The 27869-nt window shown below is 39.3% G+C and overlaps 1 protein-coding gene across 1 annotated transcript in view; it reads left to right on the top strand.

Annotated features, from left to right (window-relative positions):
• Positions 1-27535, top strand: part of kcnj5 (potassium inwardly rectifying channel subfamily J member 5) — a 35357-nt gene extending 7822 nt beyond the window's left edge. The window contains exons 2-4 of the mRNA XM_057839973.1: positions 7555-7637; positions 15133-16006; positions 24711-27535. Of these exons, the coding sequence (XP_057695956.1) occupies positions 7575-7637; positions 15133-16006; positions 24711-25084 (1311 nt within the window). The 5' untranslated portion in view covers positions 7555-7574 and the 3' untranslated portion in view covers positions 25085-27535. The remainder of the gene's footprint in view (positions 1-7554; positions 7638-15132; positions 16007-24710) is intronic.
• Positions 27536-27869: the final 334 nt, after the last annotated feature.

Here is a 27869-nt window from a genome sequence, read left to right as displayed (position 1 = left end):
CATTTGCATTTCAAGGGCCATTTACACAACAATGCTAAAGAGGAAAAGAACACACAAAATCCACATAGTTAAGACAGAGGCAGAGTTTTGGTGGCTGAAATCGCAAATAACTAAAAACTTGGCAGCACTCCATTTCTGTCATCGCCACCAGCTGCGGCCAGCGGTACCAATCAGAATTTCCTAACTTTCAGGATGTCCCGTGCAATCAGGGACTGTTGGCAACCCTAGTCATAGAGGACTAAACGGTTTAAAGCGCAAAACAGAGTTTTAGTTGCATTTGTCTCCCATACTGCTGAGGAGTCGATGGCTATAATGCTCCAAGATAAGTTTGCCAGTAAAGGGGACCAAGACACTGATAATGTCGCAATCGCGAGTCAGTTTATGAAAACAATAACATTGCTTCATCTCCAACAGGGGTTTCCAAACCAGTCCTCAAGGGCCGCTGTGGGTCCTGGTTTTTGTTCATACCGATCAAACACATACCGTTTATCCATTTAGGTTTCTGCTAAGATAAGCAGCACATGACTACAATGAACTGACAACACTTGTAATACACCAGATTACTGCAAAGGTGTCATCCTGTTTTGTTGGAAAGAAATCCAGCATCCACTGCGGCCTGATGTGGAATAGTTTGGGGACCCCTGATCTACAAGCTTCAACTTGCCCTGGCAACAGTTAACGGAGACTATGCACATCAAAGTGTCATTTAAAGCAGAGAAGAAGGAAAAAGCAATGCAGGAGGGTAACACCCAAGAATCAAGTTTTGGTGGTGGTCCCCCACTACACATTTGGCATGCAAGGACAAAATAGAAGTTCTATGCACTTTTGTGTCTCCGTGTGCGTGAAGATTTCTCGACACAAATCATCCATACATGCAGGCTTAAAACATAGGAACAAAACGCCTCTTTTATGTTTTTACTTGGGTCTGTTTCGGTCTAAACGAGGCCTTAGTCAATTACGAGTGTCTATTTATCTTGTATTTAGAGAATATAGAGTGGCTAACACAGAATAACAGGCTCGGAGGGTGTCCGCAACGGAGCTTTAGTGTACTTTGACCCACAGGCTGATAACTCTATCTATAATATTGCAACACAGTGTGACGAAAGGAAATGTCGTACAACATCATCATAATGCATTCAAATGTTACTGAAGGAACCAGCAGTTTACTAGTTAGACTGAATTACATTATATGGATAATGGATGGCAGGCCCAATAAAAATAATAAATTGAGGGGAATTACGCAGCAAATAGTAACTTTATCATTCTAGTGCACAAAGCACAAACATTTAAACAGGTATGCCTGGCACTAGCATGACAAATGGAAAGAATTTGGGTTTCAGTGTCCTTACCAAAGACAATTGGAGAGAGAGCCAGGATCAAATTTATGAACCAGGGGTCATTGAACGATCCATTCAACCAACTTTGCTACAACCAGCCCATGGGATGCTACATGACACACACAAACCCGCATAAACAAATATATATATAGATATGGTATATACAATATTTAAACTGTCACACACGCATTTACACCATTACAGAGTGAGAATCTGCTTTTGCTGAAGTCAGCCAAGTGTATAACTACACCACCAGTAACATTGTATTGTATGTAAACATTTATATCTCGTTACATTCATGGACACTGTTGTGCCTATTCAATCTGCATTGCAAATTAAAAACCTCGACGTCAATGAGGCACAGTCACTCATATGAACTGAAGTGCTGTGTCCTTTGTTTCCCTGCTCAATTTTAAACAAGGCCTTAAATTGCATGGAAACTGCTTCTCTGGCAGAGAATGTTATTTAAGTTGAATATGGTTTGATTGTTTGAGTGTGCATATTTATATTGCACGACTCTTATTTGCTATACCCAGTCCGTCTTAAGCCTCGTTATTTTATCCAACTCTCTAATAATAGTTTTATTCCGCTTTAAAGTTGAGATGAGTTGAGATGTACAATCTTGAGTGCATACTGTTAATGGCCACAGCCACTCTTTGTGGGAATATGATATAAAAGACACACATAGTTCTTACTCTTCTCTATTTCTTTTCTTGGCCATCACGCTCTGGAGCTGTATGGTGAACATAGGACCTAGAAGCTGAGATCCAAGACAGGGGTTACAGCAAGTCTCTGTCACCATTAGCAAAAGAGAAACACATTAGAGGTTTAAAGCGGATTATGGTGTGGCTCCAAGAAGTGTTGTGATTTGAAACCATCAAATTCTTTGATAACACTGACTAAATACTAGTATTTATGAGTGAGTGAAAAACACCTAGTACAGCTGGACAGCTCTTATTAATTTCAACATATAGAGCAAAATGTTTTTGGACATTAAGGTCAAGAGTTACTGAGGGATGCAGAGAAAGAGACAGCGAGAGAGTAAGAGTGATTGAGAGTGTTTGACATATCATTAGGGAAATTGTTCTTTAGTGTGAGAGGGAGATCTCAGTGCTGCAGTGTCACTCCGGAGAAGGTCATCCATGAGAAGGGTAAAATGTGATACACTCGGCTTAGCTATCAGACATAAAGGGAAAACGGGAAGGGAGGGTTGGTATGAAGTTTGTATACCCAACTCTATGAGCGTATCAGTGTTAGTCCGGCCTGAAGCCAAACTTGCCAGGGACGTTTTTAGTCATTTGACCTGCTCGACCTCAAAGTGTCAAAAGCGAACAAAGATATGGATGAAGTCCTTGTTATTTTATAGGACCATCAAGGCCCGGGACATAATCGTGACACTAGCAGTAACAATAATTCATTGCTGTTACTCTAAGAAAAGCAGCCTCCATGACTATGATGCAGGGGCACGTGATAACATTTGACATTTTAGGCTAATATATAGTTGTTGTTTCTCATGATGATGGCGTGCGGATAAATACTGAAAAACCCATACCGGATCTCTATGCCTAAAAGGTTCCTGTTGTAGTTGCTGTTGTTGCAACAATAGTAAATTGTAAATTATGGGACTTGAGGTAGAGAGATGAACAGCAAGTAGCCAATACCACATCATATTTCAATTCTAAACTGCTGGAAGTACTTATACTAACTTTGCAATGTACAATGTATTTCTGAAAATTATCATGCTTGGTCAGAAAGCACAACTGCGCTGCAACATGCAGAACAAAAATTTATCAATGACTTCCTCTTCAGATATGGATGGCATGATGTGTCTATCTCCACCACACAGGCATCTTGGCTCAATGGTATTTTGAGACAACAATTAACAGTGAAATTATAGTATATAGCCATTTACCCATTGGTCATCTTATAGATTAACAAAAATAATTAATTTGAGTAATTTGAATACTAATGATTGTTTTCGACAGCCTTTTAAATTTTTATCTTAGTGTTATTCCTTTGGATGATAATACTTATTAGTCTTAGTCATATTTTATTCAATTCAAAATGTGTTTGTCTTCGTCTAGTTTTTGTTGATGAAAACTCTAATTTTGTCTAGTTTTAGTCAAGGCTTGCTCAAAATGTTTTTGTCTATAAAACTGAAAAGTTTTAGTCCAAAATTAAATAAATAAAGGTTTCCAACAATTTCTAACATTTACAGACGAGCACATATTAAAGTGTCTACAAGGACAGTGCCAACTTGGTGATGATACACACTTATCAGGAAAATAGTACATTATTTTAAATTAATTATACACAGCTGGACGCCAGCAACTGCATGTAAAAAAAAAAGTTGTCCAAGAGCTTAAGAGGATGCTCACCGTTAGCATTACACTAATGCCAACGCGAACGTGAATGCTATGCTAACGCTACGAGTTACACATTTAGTGTGTGATGATCACTCAGCACAGACCTTTCAAAGCTAATGCAACATTGCATATTCTCTCTTGCCAAGATAAGAAAACAAATCTTACTGTGTGTTTCAAAACAAGCAAGTCTGGAGAGGACATTAGTGAGTTAGGTGGGTGGATGGTGGGGGTACAAAACGTCACAATCAGACACAGCTACGATGCAGGCTAACTACGCATTGAAATGTTACACATTGTGAACATGTGATGGAAACTAGGGCGCATTTTGCGCATTCGTTCCCGTCAGACAAAAATGGGCGTTCATCTTGTTATGTTTTATTCTCCCAAAACAAGTTTTTCTCATCATCGTCATGAAAAATTGTTCATCGACTAAATATTTTTGTTATCGTCATCGCTGACGAAAACAACACTGCTTATGAGCTCCACATTTCAAGTAAGCTGCATCACTCAGCACAAACACTCTTTTTCTTGCATAGGGAAGTGATTTTTTTCTACTTCCACGTTTACATTGTATGCCCAATGACTGCTACTGATGACTATAAAAAACACTTCACAATATGTTCTTCAACTAATGTTCTCGGAACGCAAGTTCTCTGCTTTACTGGCGCCTTCTATATGTAAGTAAAAACTCCTACTGGAATTCATAATCCCGTGGTATGAAAAAGTATCTGAACCATTTGGAATTTCTCACATTTCTGCATAAAATCACCATCAAATTTGACTTTAACTAAAATCACCAAAACATATATAGGTTTTCTTATTCTAATGAGGATAGCATGCAAACAATGAAAGAAGGGAGGAAAATAAGTAAGTGAGCCCTCTGCCTAAGGAGACTTAAAGAGCAATTGAAAACAATATTTTACCAAACAATGTAAGGTGTGAGTCCAATCACTGATGAGTGGTTTAAAGCTGCCCTGGCCACTAAAGAACACACACCGGGTAAGAATTGTCTTGATGAGAAGCATTTTCTGATGTGCATCATGACTCGGTCAAAAGAGCTGTCTGAAGACCTGCGATCAAGGATTGTTGATTTGTATAAAGCTGGGAAAGGGTACAAAACTATTAAAAAAGTCTGGTGTTCATCAATCAACAGTCAGATAATTTGTTTACAAATGGAGAGAGTTTGGCACTTTTGCTTCTCTCCCAAAGAGTGGCTGTCCACCAAACACGACGTTAAGAGTTCAGCGCAGAATACTCTGAGAGGTAAAAAAGAACCCTACAGTGTCTGGTAAAGACTTACGGATAACATTTGCACAGTTCAATATCTCGGTGAACACATCAAATATGTAAAACTATGTCCAAGAATGGTGTTCATGGGAGGACTCCACGGAGAAGGCAACTGCTCTCTAAAAAAAAAAACATTGTTGCTCGTTTAATGTTCGCAAAACGGCACTTGGACACTCTACAGAAGTTTTGGCAAAATATTTTGTGGACTGATGAAATCAAAGTTGAATTGTTTGGGAGTAACACACAACGTCATGTGTGGAGGAAAATGGAACAGCTCAACAACATCAACACTTCATCCCCACCGTGAAGCATGGTGGAGGGAGCATCATGATTTGGGGCTGTTTGCTTTCTCGGGCCTGGACTTGTAATCACAAATGGAATAATTAATTCAAATATTTATCAGGATGTTTTGCTGAAAAACCTGAGGCCGTCTGTCTGACAGTTGAAGCTAAAAAGAGGATGGATGCTGCAATAAGACAATGATCCAAAACACAGAAGTAAATTGACTTCAGAGTGGTTTGAGAAGAACAAAATTCACGTTCTGGAGTGGCAAAGTCAAAGTCCAGACTTGAACCCCATGGAGATGCTGTGGCATGACCTATAGACAGCAAATCATGCCAGACATCCCAGCAATCTGACTGAACTTGACCAGTTTTGTAGAGAAGAATGAGCCAAGATTAGCCTTGATTGGTGTGCCAGACTGATTTGCAGCTACAGGAAGCATCTGGTTTAAGTTATTGCAGCCAAAGGGAGGGGGGCACAAAATATTAAATGTGATGGTTCACTTACTTATTTTTCCTCCTTCTGTAATTGTTTGCATACTACCCTCATTAAAATATGAAAACCTATAGATGGTTGGGTGGTTTTAGTTGAAGCAGAAACTGCTTTTTTCATCTGTGTGATTTTGACAAATATCAGATCACATGTGATGGTGATTTTATGCAGAAATTTGAGAAATTGCAAAAGGTTCAGATACTTTTTCATACCACTGTAACAGCTTCAAGATCATTGTTGACGGTGCAGTCGTTTGAAATAAGTAAAATATTGTCACTGTCAAAACAAAATACCGGTATACATTGAATGCAGTAGTGGTCTTTCATAGAGGTAGATCAACCTGGACAACACTTCTGTCACTTTAATGCCAGCTGACTATAATGACTCTTCAACATATGATATCATTTACGTATTATATGCACATTTAGGTAGTGCCAGACAGTCTTACCATTAAAGGCATAGTCTGACATTCCTTTCTGGTGCTTGGAAGCACAACAGATAGAATCCTTCCCGTTATCAACACAAACACTATTCAGTGAATGTATCCAGCCACTCTTCGTGTAACAAGATAGATGCTTGTTACCCTCTTAAACTACCAAGATAAAACACCTACTATTCAGGATTGCTGACTCGACTGTGACTGTGACCAATAAATCTGGTTGATGTTTATGTTTAAGTACATTGCATAAGTTTTAAAATCTCCAGAGCCATTCTAAATTCATGTAAGAAGAATAATCACCAGGGCAAAAGAATGCTTTTCATTTAAATGCTCTTCCTGTATTTGTTGAGAAGCTTTGTGTGTTTCCTACACATGCTGTCTGTCACCCTGCTCAGATGCCTGTCACGTCACTCTGCCCTTTGCTTTGGACCATCAATGTCAACACTACATTCCTGTGTGGGCCTGATTTGTGATGTGTTCCTCTCACTTTTTCTCTCCCGCCTCCATGTTGCTGCTCCTTCACTGGTCGGTCATCAAATTGATTGATGCTAGTGAACGTTGACAACGAAATGTCAAATGCTCTTAGATCATGAGTCAGAATAAGTCATGTATCTTTTCTTCTTTTGGCATTGTTGATTACAGACCACTGGGAAACCCTTAGTCCTTTGGTAAATTAAGTCACTGATTTTTAAACAACACCCCTGGGCTCTCTAAATTAATTACCTTGTATAACTTGAAAGGTTCAGCAGAATCACTACAAAAAAAAAATAGACCGCCGCACATCATCTATTTTTATGTGCCAACAATGCCATACAAGGTACACACATCACTTGTTCGATAAAGCAATGAGATTAATTAATATTAGTTCGTGATGTCTCGATTCCCAGAAAACAAAATTGTCTCAAAAAAATTCTCAGGAGCAAACTGTATATTGTAGTGACCCTACATTCTATGTACATAATTTACCAACGGGACTAATGTGGAGTGTAATGTGTTTCGGAGGGGAAGAGACAAGAGTAGAGAGACAAGCGACATGAGTGGCCGAATAGGGGGCATGAACTCAACTCACCGAGTGACAAGAATCACAGACATCATCCGCTACCATGATGACCCGAACCTGCCTCGCTGAAGTGTCTGAAGCATCCGAGAATGGACTGTCTTTATTTTTCCCAGTGTTGAAGTCTTATTAAATATAATTACCAATTTCTTGGCAGGATTTTTATCAACGCTCTTTTCTTTCACAAAAATATAGATGTTGACTTCCACTGGACTGTCTCTTTTAATACTAACGACTAGTAAAGGGCCACTCCTTCCTGGGTTATAATTTCCAACATTTTCTTATGTCCTGTAGGTGTTGCGCCTCAGTTGAGGATGGCGGGAGATTCCAGAATTCTAATGGATCACAACATGGAGATAGGTGTCACACCTGCACAGGTAAAACTAAAGACTAAGCCTGTTCATGCTACGTGCTAATTAACAAATAGGTCACTTGAGAGAGAAACTGTAAAGAAGATGTAAAGAACATAAGGTTCTCGTAAGTTTGATCTCCTTAAGGGGAATGGACATAAAAATCCAACAGGTGTGAATGCAGACAAAATGTTTAGAAGATTAAAGATCGCAAAGTGTAAGTAAAGCTGTTTCTTTTATTCAGATGGGTGGCATTTGCAATGACAGTGGAGATTGCGAGTCAATTGGAACTGATTGCAACTTGGCATTCATTCCAAAGCATCTACCGCAAAGCTCAATAAGATAAACCATCACCCACTTACAACTGTAGTATATTGGGGACTAATGAATTTGTGCAAGGGCCATCACCCCAAGGGACTGTATTGACTACAGAGGGCAAAGATTGGGTGGAACTGTTTGTGGCAGCTTCATCAATCTCTCAGTTAGCTGAAAATGGGGCTGGGTGTTTGCATATACGGTACATGCTGTACAGTATACATTCCCGATAATGTTACCCAGAGGTGTCAAACTGTAATTTACGGTTGGCCAACATGAAGAACCAGGATAAAGTCATGGAGCAAACTCAATCTGCAGTATGAAAATGATTGCAATTTCCCTTGTTTTGGCTTCTCTCTGCTTGTCATGGCTTTTCATATTAAAACAAACCTATTGCAAAGTTTTGCTTACACACATTATATGGAACAGGAATAAGCTAATTGACCATTATATACACATGGAAAATCATATTTGAAAAACGACAACGGCGACATCAGTAGTGATACATAATTTTCACTTGCAACAACAAAACAATCACAAAAAAACTCATAGTAGTTCAGTAAAAATCCTAGTTTAAACCATTAACAGGCTGCTTTGGAGTTATTAAAAATTGAGTAAGACAGAGATCCATTAAAGCTTGTTCTCTACACTCAGATGTACAAATCAAATACCTTCTTATATTTTTTTGTTGTAGCTATGTTAGGTATCCTTTATTAATAATGTAGGTTGACCAAAGGTCCTCTTTTGCCCAGACATGTCCACTTTTTACATCCTGTCCGGGGTGTCTGGCGGAGTTTTATAAATTCATGAAAATGTCCTGTTTTCATTATTTTTCACTGGACCAATTATCGTGTTTTGAAATTGACGCTTTGCACATAATACCACGGTACTATGCTGCCTATGACGTGTACCCAGAGAGCCTGCCCAGTTATTGGTTCTGCTGTGCTCAGGAACAAAGAAAACAGATGTCAGAGCAGAGTTCCATCGCCCCCCCCCAAAAAAATAAAAAAAACCTATAGACTAAAGTGTTTAAAGTTTTTTCTTTTTTAAGTTAGTATTGTTGTGAGGCTATGGTTGGATTTATTTTTTTCACTGGAAAGAGAAAATAGCTTTTTGTTAAAGTTGGCTTTTCTATAGAACAGCTATTATTCAGAACATTACATCAGGTTGTGGCGTGTGCTCAGAGGGGGAAAAAAGGGCTACTTTTGCAGCATATCTAACTTCCAGGCCAGCTGCCTCATTAGAACAATGTGAATTAATAAAAGAAAGAAAAACATTGCAATATATTATGTAATTACAATTTTTTTTTTCAGGTTATTTATTTGTACTGTAAGAATTGAAAAGACAGCTATTATTTTGATCAAGGATGATTCGCTAATACAGAAGAGGCATTTTTTAAAATCATAATGTCACTCCTTTTTTTTTTTTTTTTTACTTTTTTATGGGTTTTGTATTTAAGGATTACTAAAGCCTGTTGAGTAACCTCTGAGATCTTGAATATGTGTATTTGGTTATATAGCTATTTACATACCGTATTTTTCGGACTATGAGTCGCAGTTTTTTTCATAGTTTTGCAGAGGGTGCGTCTTATACTCCGGAGCGACTTTTGTGTGATTATTTACGGTTGGGTCGGGCCGACTTCTCTCTTGCTACCTTTTTATTTAAATAAATAATATATTCATATATATTTATACTAAAACGATGTATGGATGTTAAATAAAATAAATAATTTAGATAAAACAGTGAAGGCGTTGTGCATGTGAACGCAGTGTTCCCGCTCTCTTTTCAATCTTCCCCTCCTGCGCCCTGTCACCCTCCGCAAGCATCCTGGTATTTCCTTTTCGATATGGAGCAGCTATTGGAGTGAAAAACAAACTAAAGACAGGGGAATTGAAAAGCAAACAACTGTGGTTGGAGTGGGATATGGTAAGGATTCAAACTGATTGTTGAAGATACGGAAACCTGTGTCGCTTCGCTGAATGTAAAAGAAAGTGGCGCTTTGGTCTCATACGAGAGATATAATTAATAATCTTTTACAGCGTTATCTCGTTGTGTAAATGTATTTATAATAATCATAAAAATATGTAAACTATTGAAATATTGAGAAAACTTGACAACTCGAGGAGAATAACATAAATGTCAAATCCATTATCCGCCTGTTAGAACAGACACGCAAATATAAATGATATAAATGTTAATTGAATATCCATCTTACAGTTTTGTTTAACTGGGAGAATTCGTTACAAAAGACCGGCTTTAATTTGTTATCATTATGCATATATGCACCGTCATCGTCACAAACGTGATCACACAAAACGCAACTACGCATCGTATCCCCTTATTTCCTCCTTCTCCTGAGTCCTCACATATAAGACATAAAAAATTGGGGGTTTTTTTGGGCTCGTGCCTACAAATAACACATAAAATTTCAGGTTTTTTCGGGCTTGTGCAAGCAAATCAAGTTACTGATCGGGCTCGGGCCGTGTCGGGTTTTAATACCCGCGGGCCGGTCGGTTCGGGCTGGATTTTTTAGGCCCAATCTAACTTCTAGCGTCATGTAATTTTAGCATACCGTACACCTATTCAGCCTGTTGTTCTCTATTGTATTTTAAATTGCCTTTCAAGATGACGTGTCTGTTCTTGGTGCTAAATTCTATCAAATAAATTTCCCCCAAAAAATACGGTACATATAAAAATACATTTTCTATCTGGACGGAGGACGCACACTTTAAATATATTAAGGTGATGAGGCATCTTTGAGTGAACTTCAGGTAAAATTGAAGTATATCAATGCTGGGCCGAATTTCCTCTTTTTTGGAAATGAAAATAGTGTCACCCTAATTAATGTCTCCACTACATCGGTGAACTACGACGAAGCATTGGGGTCAAATAAAGAAAAAAATAAAAGAAAAGGACTATCGGATTGTCTGCTTCGTGAATAAGGAAATCATTTATCTTTTGGCTCATCTGCATTAAATAATAATCAACAGAAAGATTTATACCAACATTTTGTTGTAGCTCCCAGCTACATAGACGCTTTACGTAAGTAACATAATAGTGAATTGGAATAATATTGTGCATCTCTTGAGTTTTAGAAATCTGCTTCGAAAATAATGAAATCCTTTAGTATCTTTTGGCTCATCTACATCAAATTATAATCAATAGAAGGTTATACTCATGCTTCGTCGTAGCTCCCAACCAAGGTACATGTACGTAACTTGCGTAGTGGCTTAAGGCCGAGTTATGCTTCCACGTCAGACCTGCCCTGTCAAGGATGATCGACTTACGACCCTCCGCCGTAGCCTCTCTTGCACCTTCTCAATTTTATGACTTCGCGTGGCGTCAACACGTGTGACGTGGTGGAAATGGACTGTGATTGGTCCGCTTAGACTGTTGTATCTGGTTCAGCGCGAAATCACCGCAAAAATAGACCAAGCCGACGAGAGCCTCAACGAAGAGCAGGTACGACAACTTCTACAATGTTTCGTCAAGACATTATGAAGAATGCCAAATGGCAAGCAACTCGTGGGAGGAGATTGCTGAAAATACGGGGCTGGAGGTCAGCTAGCGATTGAATAAAAAAATGGAAGAACCACTCAGACAAGTATGTTTGTGTTCGGAATCAAATGGCCACACGAAGTGGTGACCTATTTGGCCAAAAACCGCCAGCTTTATGTCAAGGGCATTACCCGGGGGGCGCAGGGGTGGGCAGTGCTCACCCACGGACACACTCTGCCCACCCAAAGAAAGTAGTACTAACAGCAGTCAAGGCACCGCGTATGGTATCCCTGTCATGTCCACTTGTTACTTGCATGTGTTTTGGGGTGTTTTGTTGCCCTCTGCTGGCGCTTGGGTGCAACTGATTTTATGGGTTTCTGCGCTCTCTGCTGACGTGATTATGTGTCGACTCGAACTCATACTAATAGACGGTGCTATAGACCTCACTCACATGACATCACAACCACGCCTCCGTGCCATATTGTCCGTCAACTCGTCGTGTTGACGCATTACCGCTACGTAAATTACTCCTATTATGGCGTGTTTTTCTGCTCGTTAACATTAATAATCAAAATGGTGAAGGCGTGTATGGCGGTTGGTTGCAATAACAGAGAAGATAGACGGAGAGACTTGATGTTCTACTGTATTCCGAGAGACCCGGAGAGGAGAGCGAGATGGACTGCTGCAATTCGACGAGAAAACTGGGCTCCAAACGATTACCACAGATTATGTAGTAGTCATTTTATATCTGGTAAGATGCATTTAATATATATTTAGAGGGTTTTGGGCTGACAACCACAATTAAGATCATTGTGAGGCTAATCGCCGACAACATACAGTTTCAAATTCAAGATGCTTATTTCTTCCACCATCATTACATTTTGAATAATATTTAGCTGGTACCAAGTGAAAGAAGCTGGCCTCGTCTACGGATCATCAGTTAAACAGGTGTGTCCAAAACCTTTTGCAAAGGGGGCCAGATTTGGTGTGGTACAAATGCCGGGGGGCTACCTTGGCTGATTTACGTAGAACAATATATTTAAACAAATTTTAGCAAGCCCTTCTGTGTGTCACGTTTGCTTTATTATTTTTTTTAATTCATAATTTCAACAGTCTCGTCTTTGTGGCGTTCTCTTTCCACACTCGGGCTCTTGCGAAATACTGCTGCTGTGAAATTAAACTAGCTTCAAGTTGTTATAATTTCTCGCTGCGTATCTTCCCTGTAACGTTGTTGTACATGTCAGCGTGTCTTGTTCGGTAATATCATTATCGCGTCACATCGAACTCTTTGAAAACAGCGACTGTCTCTTTGCAAATGAGGCAGACACAGTTGTTGCGTGTTTTATTGAAGAAATAGTCCAATATCCACCTATCCTTGAAGCGTCGGCCATCGCAGTCAACTTTTTTTTGTATTGATTGTTGCCATTTTAGAAAACTGGAAGTAAAGGGTCACACGGGGTAATGTTGCTTAGAGTGCTGCTCTTAAAGTTTTTCAAACTTTCGTGAAAATAGGCTGATTTTGTGTGGACAAGATAGTTGTAGATATCAGGGTAGCAGATGTCAGGCAGAGAGTGCGAAGACAGCGGGTCGAAAAATATCGATTTAGGCATCAAATATGGATCTGGCGAATGGATAGACTGAAGCTTTTCCACATAACGCCTTTTATGCAACGCATCCAATGAGTTTACAGCGTCTGAAAGCACCGGGGCTTCCATGAATTGCACTATAAATTGCACGACAAATCGAAACCATTGAGAATACGGATAAACAAAGACGGACAATATGGCGGCCGGATACAGCGACACGTCATTCTGTGACGTTGGTGAGTAGGGTCTTTACAGACCAGCTAACGTCTACATCCAATACACAGTGGCGGTATTCACAGTCTCATCACACTGTTTGTGTCTGATACATGCATCGCTTGTTAGTTACAGTATATTTCTTCTTTGTATATATTCATCAGCATTGCGTAGTTATTACTGATGTGTATCTCATTTTGTTTACGTAGGCTATATGGCAAATGTAGTTATATTGTTTGTTGCTTGTGAGCTACTTGGCTAGTGCTATTACCCAAATTGACACTTGTGTGTGTGTGTGTGTGTGTGTACTTTGTGTTATTTTGTGATTTGTGCAAGTTATTGAAACAATGTTTTATTATTTTCAGTTTTACAAAAATAATCAGAAACGTGCTCCTGTCAAGAGAAATGACGACTTCAGTAAAACCCATTCAACTTTGCCACAACGTCTGATTTCTCTTTGGAGCGTCTTATGTTCGCTATCTGTCAATTTGTGTACTCACACAAATTGAGGACAGAATAACCCCATTCATATAGTACTGATGTGTTCTAAGTTTTAACCTTTTGTTCCTAGTGGGCTCTACACACATTGACGCATTTTTTTATTTTTTTATTTTCTTAATTTTTTTTTACATTTTATCAAAGTTTTCACCAGTGTTCACCTGGCTTTTGAGTTTGGTGAGTTGAAGCATTCTAGGGGGTTTAAAGTAGGGCTCAAAGCATCGGCCGGACAAAGAATGACTGCTAGGGGGCGCTACATAGAGTGTTTGGAATTTGTCTTTACATGGTATCAAAGATTGCACCTGTCTTGACTTGCCTGCAGATTTTGGTGCATTTTGAAGCATTCTAAGGGGGTTAAATTGAGCTCAAAAAGGCTGCGGAACAAAGAATAACTATAATAATAATAATAATAAAACTGAGGAACCACAAAAGATTACCTAAAATAAACATTGTCACCTGCATCTCCATACTGTTCAGTTATGTATGTGTTCCAAGTCAAATATCAAATCAAATCAACTTTTATTTGTTTAGACCAAAGACAACAACAGTTATCTCAAGGAGAAAACAAAACATGTTTTAAGGTGCAGTAGCCCTACGCTGTATGTAGGCCTACTTGAGCATTGTAGCTTTTTTTTGCCCCCCCCCCCCCCCCCCCCCTCCCCTTGAAACCTTGAAAAGGGATCCCATAAGGGGGATCTATCTTTTAGGATGGCCAGGCACATTCTGAATAGGCAACATTAATCACATTATATGGTGTAGCGCAATGGTCTCAAAAACAGCATGAGAGTCCATTTGACATGATGAAGTGCCACAGGTGGATTCTTGGTAGAACTGCCCTTTCTCATAACCCAGTGCTGCATACCCTCAACATTGCCTCTGAGAAGACGTCCAATTCTGATCTGGGCTTGGTCGGTCAGTGCATAGTGAACACAATAACTTACATGGTCTTCATTTTGTTCTTTCAACATCATGCTGGTTAATACTCCCAACACCCTCTCCTTGTTGAAACCAAGTAGTGTAGTTTTATTTATTTTCTTCCAAGCAAATATTGTACGACTACTTTGTAGTACCACTACAAATAGCTGCTGTAACTACTGTATAATGTGAAATTTATAAAAGGATAATTTACGAGACTTTAGAGAAGAGGACATTTTCCAGAAAGCATAACTATACCCTCTGCCAAAACGTTAATGCAATGATCACATACAACGGTGGCCGCATAGGTACACCAAACTCCAAAGAGCCGCAACAGAGGATTCAAAGTGCCGCAGATGGCACGGGTCCGCATGTTGCTGACACCTGACCTAGAAAATCACAGCATCTCTATGGACAGGATATTCAGATAAATGTATAATAACGTATGGAAGTCCACTTTCATTGACATTGTCTCTTTATCTGCCTTCACCATATAGGTAACAAAGCTTCCTAAACACTTGCGGGAGGCACAGATCTCGACAGAACGAACTCACTTGATATCTGACCCTGCCAAGAAGCCTCGTCAGCGATACGTGCAAAAGGACGGCAAGTGTAACGTTCATCATGGAAACGTGCAAGAGACCTACCGTTACCTCAGTGACTTGTTCACAACACTAGTCGACCTCCGCTGGCGTCTTAGTCTCTTTATTTTCACTCTGGTCTATGTCATCAACTGGCTTTTCTTTGGCTTTCTATGGTGGCTGATTGCGCTCATCCGTGGGGATCTTTTGCATTCAGATGAAGAGGGCTGGACCCCCTGTGTGGAGAACCTGAACAGTTTTGTCTCGGCCTTCCTTTTCTCCATTGAAACAGAGACCACAATTGGGTATGGCTATCGTGTCATCACGGAAAAATGCCCAGAAGGCATAATACTACTTTTGGTCCAGGCCATACTAGGCTCCATTGTAAATGCCATGATGGTTGGCTGCATGTTTGTCAAGATCTCACAGCCAAAGAACCGCGCCGAGACCCTCATGTTCTCACACAAAGCTGTCATATCGGTGCGAGATAACAAGATGTGCCTGATGTTTCGGGTGGGGGACCTGAGAAATTCTCACATTGTGGAGGCCTCGATACGAGCAAAGCTTATCCGCTCTCAGCAGACAAAGGAGGGGGAGTTCATCCCTCTCAACCAAACTGACATAAACATCGGCTTTGACACGGGAGATGACCGCCTGTTCCTGGTGTCGCCACTCATCATCTCGCACGAGATCAACGAGAAGAGCCCCTTTTGGGAGATGTCCATGGCACAAATGGAGAAAGAGGAATTTGAGATCGTTGTCATCCTTGAGGGCATGGTGGAGGCCACAGGTATGAAATTGCATTGAATTGGGTTGTGATAAGTTACTTGACAAATTTCTACAAAATTTGATTTAAAGAAATATTGTTGTAATGGACGTATTGACAGAAAAGAATACTTTAGTGGGGTGTAGACTCAACTAATATTGTGTGCTGACTCAATTCTAGAGCTGCAGGTCTTTGTTTTTTCACACACTTGTATAATTAAAAGTATATGTCACCTAAGGATAATACCTGTCCCATCCCACGTGTATAGACACATCTACCCACATTTTTAACTTGACTACTTCAAGGTTGTATTTGGTGTTTATTTTAAAATGGGTGAAGTTTAACTACCCACACTGCTGGTCTTTGTTTTGGGTAAATGCCAAACCTTTCAAAACTGCTTCAGGCTAGTTACATTTAAAAGACAAGCAACACTAGATATTTCTGTAAAATTCTAGAAATCCCCCTTCAAAAGCATTAGATGTATGATCTCTTACTGAAAAGCTGCTAAAATTACATCTTATCCTACATAAAGATAATCTTGTTACCGATTCCCTAACTATTGGCAACCTCTTAATGATGTGATTGAAATGGCCTAAAGCTAGCTGGTAATTGCCTGCTTTAATGAACTTTGGTAAATGGTAAATGGTGTTATACTTATATAACTTTCTGTCTGCTTAAACTGAAGCAGGTGTTGTGATTTGCTCTTTCTTGGTCATGTTGTATGTATAATTATGATGCATTTATTTTGCATACGTGTATATAAAAATACGAACAATTATGGGATGTTGTAAATATGGTACTAATGTAGTACATTCTCGGACATGGTTTACATTACAAAAATGAGACATTAGCCGATTGGGAGGGTTTCCACTAAAGGACAAACATGTACAAAGCACAACGCTCCCTGATGCGATCAGGCATGGCTTTGCATGCATCTGAACATTTCTGCTCTATTTCACATTAGATTTTTATATTTATTTTCTCTCCCAAAGCACCAGTAGTCATCATGCTCCCTGATCACACTGCTGGATACTTGACTCAGGCATTAAATCATCCCTCGCTTCACCAGTACAAACCGTTGTAGCGTTCAGAGGTTATGTCGTCACTGTCCTTCACCGCTGGGCAACCGGCCAATCTGGCCGATACCTATGCCACCCACGACACTTACACACACTGTCCCCCTGAAAAAAATCATCACATGCTGGTAGAATTGCTGCCATTACTCAATTTGAGTGTGCATTGGCAATGACACAACCCAGAGCTACAGTATGCCACAAATACTGTATACCCAACGTCACCGTATGATTCTGGTTACAAAGCAGTGACGCTACTCTGCTGGCTTTTTGCCATTAAGTGGCAGGTGGACATCTGTGCCGGGAACATGTGGTCTCTGCTTCAAAGTACTGACGTACATATTGACGAAGAGTTGGTGCTAGTCAGCACCAAATAGAGACAAAATCTTCCCTACATAGTCAGGTCTCTCTTTTTCATCATTAGGAAAACTATCCGCAATTATCTAATTTCATAGACAATGCTATTCCAGAAAATCTAACACAATAGTTGAGCCATTTTGAACTGTCTTGCGGCCCAAAACAGCAGTATGTAGTTGAGTCACATTAAAACATGACTCAAAGTCTGAACACAACTTAAAGTGTGAGCACTGAACATAATTAAAATTAATCTTGAGTTATGTGGAGATGGCATCTTGAACTACTATTAGTTTTTTTCATCCAGTTCAACCTGGCTCTTATACCCATCCAGGTTAATTGTAATATAATGGTAACATTTATTGATATACTGTAGTGCCTCCAAATGCGTTTATAGAACCATAGACTTCATAATGATATTGACGGGTCATATCCGACCTTCAGTGCGACACGCCTTCAAGTAAGGGGCCAGTTCTCCAGTTATTCGCAGTCGGTCGTAGCGACACATGCAGCGATCCAATGCAAGATTTATGTTGAAAAAGTAAGAAAGCTGTATCGCATACTAACAGGAAGGATTGTCTCACAAGTGATTTGTTCAAGAATTCAAGGTAATTATTATATTTTTTGTTTTTTCACAAGAATTTTCAATGTAAAAAGCTCTTTGTTGTAAGGCTGCCACCACATTGTCTGACAGACTAGCATCATTCTTCGACATATTTCCGTAAAATAAATGCTAAATGCACGTTTGTTTTTTTTCTTTTTTTGCTTTTAACCAATAATCTAGACTCTTTTACGTCCATATCCATAAAGAATTCAGGGATTTAAGCATTTATTCACAAGAATTTTCACCAGAAAAGCTCTGCTTACATATCGTGGCTGCCACACTGACTGACAGAGTAGCATCATACTTGACATATTTACATAAATAAAAAAAATAAAAAAACGTGCAGTTAGCATTTATTTTATTTTTTTTGCTTTTAACCAAGAATCGAGACTCTTTTACGTCCATATCTATAAAATATTCAGGGATTTAAGCATTTATTAAAAAGAATTTTCACCGGAAAAGCTCTGTTTACATATTGTGGCTGCCACACTGACTGACAGAGTCGCATCATACTTGACATATTTACATAAAATAAATGCTAACTGCACGTTTTTTTTTTTTTTTCTTTTAACCAAGAATCGAGAATCTTTTATGTCCATACCTATAAAGAATTCAGGGATTTAAGCATTTATTCACAAGAATTTTCACCAGAAAAGCTCTGTTTACATATGGCGGCTGCCACATTGACTGAAAGACTAGCATCGTAGTTCGACATATTTACATAAAATAAATGCTAACTGCACGTTTTTGTTTTTGTTTTGCTTTTAACCAAGAATTGAGACTGTTTTACGTCCATATCTATAAAGAATTCAGAGATTTAAAAATGTATTCAAAAGAATTTTCATCGAAAAAAGCTGTTTATCTGTGATTCCACTCGGTCAGCTTTGACGGCCACGCCAACAATGCAGGCCTCCTATTAATCGACCCAGCGCCCCGTGTGACAAGGATTCACTAAGGACACAAATGCACGACTGCTCCGTTTAAAAAAAAAAGCTTTATTATTCAGTCCAACAATGTTCAAAAAGAGACAACGAAAAATCACAACAGGTGCTGGATACCAAAAAACTGAGCAAAGCCAACAAAGTACTAAAGGGTATTTCTTCCAAACATAAATCTTGGTCAAGAAAAAGCCTACATGAGGTGGTGATATGGATCATGACAGGATACAAGACAAACCGACACAGGAAAAGGTTAGATGCAGACTATATATACAATGGATCACAGGTGGATACGATCAACCTGATTGGGAAGAGCAGGAAGTAAAAAGTTGGAACAAGGCGGAATGCCACTACCAAAATAAAAGCAGGAAATTCTGCACAAACAAACACAAAACACTAATATGACTTCCGAGACATGACACTGTGTCCCGTCAATATCATTATGAAGGCTATGGTAGAACACCACCTATGCCTTCAGCAGGTCAGTGAATAAAACAACCCTAGAGACTCATGGCAGAATTGTTGAACCAGTCGTTTAAATGAACTTGTCAATAAAAACCGCATGCCTTCTTGACATTGTTTCCATCCTATAAATGTTGAATATGTACTTGCACTGTCACTAAATATTTGAAGAGATGACCCTGCCGAACTCAAACCTTTGATTTTTGTAAAATTCATATGATGCTGAAAAAAACACTAATCGCATAAATTCGCACGAATCAAATAAAAATGATCCCAGGATGAATAGACTTTAAAGTTGCAAGTTTTTTAACCAATATGTGCACACTGTGTCTTATAAAATAGACTGCATACGCCTTATCTACACTGGGCAACCTAAAAAAGCTGAATATAGTTAGAACACTCCAATTATAACCTTTAAGTGTCTGTTATAGGTATATTATAGTTGTTGTTTTGAAAACATCTTGATTGTGCTGCAGTTATAGTTTCTGTGTTACGGGCACTGTCATGAGTGTCCATGTTGCCGACAACAAACCTTGTTTTCATTATTGAAAGGTCCCTGATTATAATAAGGTTTTGACGGCTCCATCATCTAATATTACATTAACTATTTATATATAAAATACGGTGTGGTTATGTAACACAATCTAGTTTTTATGTGTCAAGTTTTTACAAATACTGTACTACTACTCATACATTTTCTGACTTCATGTCTTAGCCAACCAGTGAATAGTTGTATTAATCACCACACTCTTGCAATAATACAAATAATGTTTGAAACTGTATCCTAATTCTCTGAGTATTTATATAATTAGTAGTATTTGTATTAATAATAAATCATTTTGGTGTTTTTCTTTTTTTCTTTCTTTCTTTCGCTATTTATTTTTTTAGATTAGGATCCAGAAATGTAAACTGTGTTATATTTCACTTTTAAATGACGCCCCATTTATGAGGAACACTCTGTACATTAGTAGGATGAGCAATACAACTTCATAAGTTTTTTACTGCACATCGCCGCCAGTGCCAAAGCGATTATTCTGCTCCTGTAGTTGAGTCACATTAAATGATTCCACTACCCACAACATGAAACATGATATGGGAAGAACCCTGCTTGCTGCACTGATAAATAACACCTTTTGTTGGAGGCAGTATGATGGTGGCAGTTTTGGGATTGAACTACATACTGTAAGATGACAAAAACGCCCCAAATGTGGCGTTTTTTAAAGATTGTGTTTGGAATTGCAAAAAGTAAGGAAGAATAAAATGGGAGTCAAAACAACCATGATGACAGTAAAGGTCTGCATGGAAGGCATTCCCTTGCTTTATTGCTCTTAGATTATGAATACCTCTAAACCGCATCACGCAGCCAGTAGCGAATGTGTTGAGCACACAACATGACTAAGAACAAAAAGCCTTGAGGGGAGCAAATCCCTACCATCGTCTGAAAGAAAGGACAAATAATTCCACGAATAACAAAGCTTAGTCACCTCAAGTCACGAGCATATAGGGAAAGCCTTGAGGGGAAATGCAAGGGCAAACTTCAAAGAAGCGATGAACAAAACAGACACGCTTATTTGACCTTGTAAAAATTGGCTGTTTTTTTCCACAATGTACAAAACACTTAACATGAAAACATATGTTAAATATCCTGTAATATTAGACATATTATGGGGATGCAGGAAATTAGGGCTGACCGCCACACAAGCACAGGTGGATGCCATAGGAGGGAAAAAAAATACTAAAGGCTTCTTCATTCCATTAAGCGAATGCGCACAATAACTAGTGGCTCACCTAATGGAGCACAGCCTTAATTATGGTATTAAAGTGCTCCTTTATGTTTCTTCTTTAATAGGTTAAAAGGTCTGCCTTGAAATGGTAGATTTTCTACCAGAAACCTAGGTGAACGTGGGATTACTGTAATGTAGTGTAACCAGTGGCGCAGGAAGTGGGGTGCTGAGGGTGCTGCAGTACCCACTGATGTTGGGTTGAAAAAAAAGTGTGTTGGTCATTTTTTTTTAGTTAAATTGATTAAATAAAACATATTGAAACAATAGCACATATGATTTAGGGGACTAAATATTTATGAAGAAAAAGTTTTTTTTTTTTTATAACACCACATGAAACCTTGCTTGTTACCAGGTCACATTAAATAAGGCACTATTGGAACTAAGGGTGTAACGGTACATGTATTTGTATTGAACTGTTTCGGTTCGGGGTCCTCGGTTCGGAACGGAGGCGTACCGAACGAGTTTCTGACGTAATGTAAAGTGCTGTCAAATTTAGCGCGTTAACGGGTGGTAATTAATTTTTTGAGTTAATCACATAAAAATATTTGACGCATTTAACGCAAGCGCAGAATGCCCACTCATGCATCCCATAATCCCACCGTTAATTACGCCCCACGGACGGCTCGCTAAATGCGTAACATAAAACGAGCCACACACACACAAGTTGCAAGTGGACACAAATTTATTCATATAAGTCGAACTCGCAATGAACAAAATATACAAAATGCGGAAGGAGCTGGCTTCAGCGTAAGCCCAGGCCAAAACAACAAATAAAATGAAACTACACTTAGACCCCACCCGCCAAGTAAACCCTGATCGTAAAAAGGAAATTCAAAAAAAGACAGCTACTACCCTGGCTTCTACACTAAACAAAACGGGTTGAACGAAAACGGCAGTTTACCTCTACTGCTGCGGTGCTCTTATTTACAGTGGTGAACAAAAACGATCCAATAACGAATGAACACAAAATACCTCACTGAAAAAGCGGGAGTGTAATAATATAGCGATCAAATGCACAGGTGAGCAAACAGCTGGCGAGGAGGTACGCTGCACGTATGCTGTCAAATTTGAACTCTGAGCGTTGACTGTAAAATAACGAGCGGTCAGATGACTTTTGTTAATACTGCCTTTTATTTGGTTAACAAGACTCAGGCACAATACAACACACACGCGAGGATGCAAGCTCAAACAACGGCCTAATAGTACTACCTTGTATCGGTTTAGCTGCCGTAAAGCAAGTGTCGTTATTGCCACAAATGTAAACAAAGGGCTGCACAATGGATACATGACAGACAGCGGCTAGTTTCTGAAGTTGGCACCCTTCCTCGGGTGGCCCATCAGCGGCGGCTGCGTCATCTGCCCGTCCGGCGTCAATCAGAGTACGTCACGTTGGGAGGGGAAGCAGCCAGCTGGCGGACGCGACGATCAGCTGACCGACAGTCTCAAAAAAGATAACAATTAAACGGCCAGGGCCATCGCACCACTCAGAAGTGCAGTGAGCAGCGTGGGTAACAGTTAAATGTAGACAGACATGGAAGAAACAGTCATAAAGTTAATATGAGAAATTTGAAACTGATCAGTGTTGCAACTGTTCAATTTTGCACATCAGATATATTTTTAAAGAAAAAGTCTTAGCCAATGTTATTTTTTTTTATTTTGTTTTTCAAAATATCTACATTTCAGAATATTGTATTTCTATTTATGAGCAGAATTCTAGCTTTTTATAGGCTAATGTTCCTATTGTTGAAAGCACAAAAGTGTGCAATAAACAACTAGCACATATATTTTGCATTTTGTTTTCTTACTGTACCGAAAACGTACCGAACCGTGACCTCAAAACCGAGGTACATACCGAACCGAGATTTTTGTGTATCGTTACACTCCTAATTGGAACTGAAAAGTAAACTGTTGACGGAGGAGGTGTTAACATGACACAAAAATGAATTAGCGTTACTTTTCTTCAAAGGAGTGACATTTTCTAAAATTCAATTTGAGGTCGAAAATGAAGATGATTGTCCTTGGTTGTCTTCAAATAGGTAAGACATGCTTGCATTGTAGCCATATTAATGTTAGTTGTTCCTGTTGAGCTGTCGCCGTGCAGAGCGCTGTTGGATATTTGCAATTTAATTTTTGTGTTGGGAAAAAGCGGTGTTAAACAGAGGCTTATTGGCCCTTTTAGTTTTCAAATGTGTTCGTGTGTCATTGCGCCATCTAGTCGCGGGGATTTGCATTATAATACATGGGTGCTTTTATTTCCAATACAACAACTCCAATACTTACTGTAGGTGAAATAGAACGCTGTCTTTGTAGTAGCCTGGTGATAGTACACAAACTATCCAGCAATCGTGTTTACTGTTATTGTGCACGCCTAGTAAGGGGAAAACGCGAGAGCATGACATATCTGGAACGAAACGGCTGTTTTTGGACGGGGAATAACTAAAAAAGATCCTAGCATCCCCTGCTGTGAGTGACTTCCAGTACCCCTGGGTGTAACTATTATTGTTATTGATTTCACCTCAGTGACCTTAGATACAATTTCATATACGGAGAAGCCATGAAACATTTATGGTTAAACACTATGCATCATGGGATTCTGGTGGACCTACAACTTGGGAATAAATGTGAACATAATAACTAATAGAAAGAGTGCATCCCATCCAAGGTTAATGTTGATGTCATAAAATATATTAATGCTACGACAGTTTTTTTTTTTTTTTTTTTAAACTGCTGATGGCAACTGACCAATGTACTTTCACACATTTTTCACCCACAAAGGTAGGGATAAAAACAGCATATTAATAGAAAAACAAACAAAGGCTAACTTTTACAATCTTGTCACAAAAAAAAAAAGAGAAATGTTTCAAAGGTTAAAAATAGAAACAAAACAGGCTATAAATTTCCAGGGAATTCAAAAAGAAAGGTCTCGTTGTGCAGCAACATCAAAAAATGCATCAATCTGAATCATCTGTATTTCTATTTTTAATCACATCAAATGCACACTAGCAGCAGAGTGAGCAAATTGTGTGCATCATCATCTTCTGGCAACCCTTTGATCTTTTAAGGGAATTGGAGAAGCAGCCAAAAAAGTAAATACTCACAAAAATCTTATAAGTTTTAAATTCTTCCTAAAAACAGTGAGACAGTCAATGTATTTGTGATGAGTAACATCGTAAACTCAAGCAGTTTTTTTTTTTTTTTTCACAATAATTATTGAACCTTAAAAAAAGTTTCAGAACTGTGTCCAATACAATTAAGTAACATTGCCTCCAGAAAACATCGAAGTGAAGTGAATTATTTATGTACACCGATGGACGTTTTACAGCTGTTTGTATGACAGATACAGTTTCTCAATGCATTTGGGGTATCATTCTGAATAATTTACTCATACCTCTTTCCCTTTTTCTTTTTATCTCTCTCTGTTTCTCTGTCTCTCTGTTGGATGCTTGTGTCTGTGCCTCTATCCATTTGTTTACTGGATGTGTGGATGTATACATCTCCTTGAACCTGAATTAGGGATGACGTGTCAAGCAAGGAGTTCCTATCTGGACACAGAGGTGCTTTGGGGCTATCGTTTTACACCAGTTCTCTCTTTGGAGAAGGGCTTCTACGAAGTCGACTACAACAACTTCCATGAGGTCTACGAGACCAATACCCCTTCATGCAGCGCTAAGGAAATGGCAGCAAAGCTTCGAGATGGGCCGCTATTGCCTCAACTGTCACTTCTGAGCCCTGAACCAAAAAGTCATACTTTTGGCCTGTCTGACTTGGACCCATTAGGCCAGAATGAGGACAAGGAGGAGAGAGAGTCAGGAGATGATAAGGGAGAGACTAATGGTTCAGCAGCTACTTTGGAGGAGATGCCCTTTGCTGATGGACTGACTGGCTGATAAACTATTATCTAAAAACTTCACTGAGAGTACTGAACAATATTATATTTAAGTTGCTCAATGGCCAGCTTGTTCCATTTCAAGGCTTGGAAAAACAAAATACTTTTCTTCTGCCTCCGAACCATGCAATACTCCTACACAGTACTAGAGTGTCAATCTATAGTTTAGATTGCTTTTTAGACATATACTGTAAAAAAATGACTCACAGAGCATCTATAGCTTCACTTAAAAGTTGGTGGCAGCGATTGTCCTTTTATAATACTATGAGAATATCCACTTTCCGCTTTTGTAGCTTCCAGTGTTGTACAAACAAAGATGACATGCCAAGAAAACACTGTATTCATATACTGTGTGATGGGCTTAAATTTTTGCACACCACTTACTTAAAGACCCTGTAAAGTGGACAGAGTGATTTGTTTCGAAACACATTAAATAGGCTACGTTGAAACATAATTGCTTAAAAAAAGGGAAAGACTGAGCACAATTAAGTGCAGAAATATGTATAAAGTACTGAGCACCAAAATTCTGTCTGTGGCTGTGCGACACAATTGTGAGTAAATAATAACAGTTAGATAGCGTTTAGTTATCAAGCTAAGGTAAAAATGCAACACACGTCAAGTGTTGTGTGTTACTGATTCATTGTATGGACACAAACATGGCGGTTAGAGCAAGGTGCAAGCAAATCAAAGCTAGGAAGCAATTTGGATGTCCTGCAATTCAGCAAAACAGCTTGCTTGCTCACATTCTAGCTGGCTTGCGGACCAGCAGATGAGCTATCCGTTTCACCACCACCGCCTTGTGGCACATGTATTTCGGTCTTTGACTCACACAACAACAGACATTGTCAGGGTTCTTAACTCTCATGCATTTTGCGTATCCCACACGCATTCCATGCCATTCTCATGCCCTATGCCACACCTTGCATTTCTCATACCCCAAAAAATGAAACTCGACCATTGTTATGATAACAAAATAAAACAAATTATTTCTGGATTCTTAGCGGATTCACAGACGTCTTAGTTTATAGCAAACCGTTTTAACATGGCTAAGATTTTAACTGAATTGTGAGAAAATGATAGTAAAATTAGTGCATCTCTGACATTTACAGTGGGGAGAACAAGTATTTGATACACTGTCGATTTTGCTGGTTTTCCCACTTGCAAAGCATGTAGAGGTCTGTAATTTGTATTATAAGTTCTCTTCAACTGTGAGGGACAGAATCGAATAGAAAAAAACAGAAAATCACGTTGTATGATTTTTAAATAATAAATTTTCATTTAATTGCATGAAATAAGTATTTGATACATCACAAAAATCAAACTTAATATTTGGTAGAGAAACCTTTGTTTGCTATTACAGATACCAAACATTTCCTGTAGTCCTTGACAAGGTTTGTACACACTGCTGCAGGGATTTTGGCTGGCCCACTCCTCCATGCAGATCTTCTCCAGAGCCTTCAGGTTTCGGGGCTGCTGCCGGGCAACACGGATTTTCAGCTCCCTCCATAGATTTTCTTTCGGGTTCAGATCTGGTGACTGGCTAGGCCACTCCAGGACCTTAAGATGCTTCTTACGGAGCCACTCTTTAGTTGCCTTGGCTGTGTGCTTTGGCTCGTTGTCATGCTGGAAGACCCAGCCACAACCCATCTTCAGGGCTCTCACTGAAGGACGGATGTTGTCAGCCAAGATCTGGCGATACATAGCCCCATCCATCCTCCCCTCAATACGGTGCAGTCGTCCTGTACCCTTGGCAGAGAAGCAGCCCCAAAAAATTATGTTTCCTCCCCCACGTTTCACGGTTGGGATGGTGTTCTTGGAGTTGTACTCATCCTTCTTTTTCCTCCAAACACGACGAGCCGAGTTTAGACCAAAAAGTTCCATTTTGGTCTCATCCGACCACATGACCTTCTCCCATTGCGCCTCTGGATCATCCAGATGGTCAGTGGCAAACTTCAGACGTGTCTGGACATGCACTGGCTTCAGCAGCGGGACCTTCCGTGCACTGTAGGATTTTAATCCATGACGGCGTAATGTGTTTCCGATGGTTTTCTTCGAGACTGTGGTTCCAGCTCTCTTCAGGTCATTGACCAGGTCCTGCCGTGTAGTTCTGGGCTGATCCCTCACCTTCCTCATGATCAGTGATGCCCCACGAGGTGAGATCTTGCATGGAGCCCCAGAACGAGGCTGGTTGACCGTCAACTTGAACTTCTTCCATTTTCTAATAATCGCTCCAGCAGTTGTTACCTTCTCACCAAGCTGCTTGCTTATTTTCCTGTAGCCCATCCCTGCCTTGTGCAGCTCTATTATTTTATCCATGATGTCCTTACACAGCTCTTTGGTCTTGGCCATTGTGGAGAGGTTGGAGTTTGTTTGTTTGAGCATGTGAACAGGTGTCTTTTATACAGGTAACAAGTTCTAACATGTGCAGTTACTTCCGGTAATGAGTGGAGAACAGGAGGGGTTCTTAAAAACAACTAAGAGCTGAAATATTTACTAGTTGGTAATGTATCAAATACTTATTTCATGCAGTTTAACACAAATTTATTATTTAAAAATTATACAATGTGTTTTTCTGGATTTTTGTATTAGATTCCGTCCCTCACAGTTGAAGAGAGCTTATGATACAAATTACAGACCTCTACATGGCTTGCAAGTGGGAAAAATCGGCAGTGTATCAAATACTTGCTCTCCCCACTGTATAATAAACCAGGTATATTGAAAATTCGAAACAAAAATTTGAGCCATTTAGCTATTTCAAAGTACATGCTCCTTTGACTGAAATGTTA

The sequence above is a fragment of the Corythoichthys intestinalis genome, chromosome 6 (genome assembly GCF_030265065.1).
Source record: "Corythoichthys intestinalis isolate RoL2023-P3 chromosome 6, ASM3026506v1, whole genome shotgun sequence".
NCBI classification, from domain to species: Eukaryota; Metazoa; Chordata; class Actinopteri; order Syngnathiformes; family Syngnathidae; genus Corythoichthys; species Corythoichthys intestinalis.
Note: the sequence above shows the minus strand (reverse complement) of the source record. Positions and strands in the feature narration are given on the sequence as shown.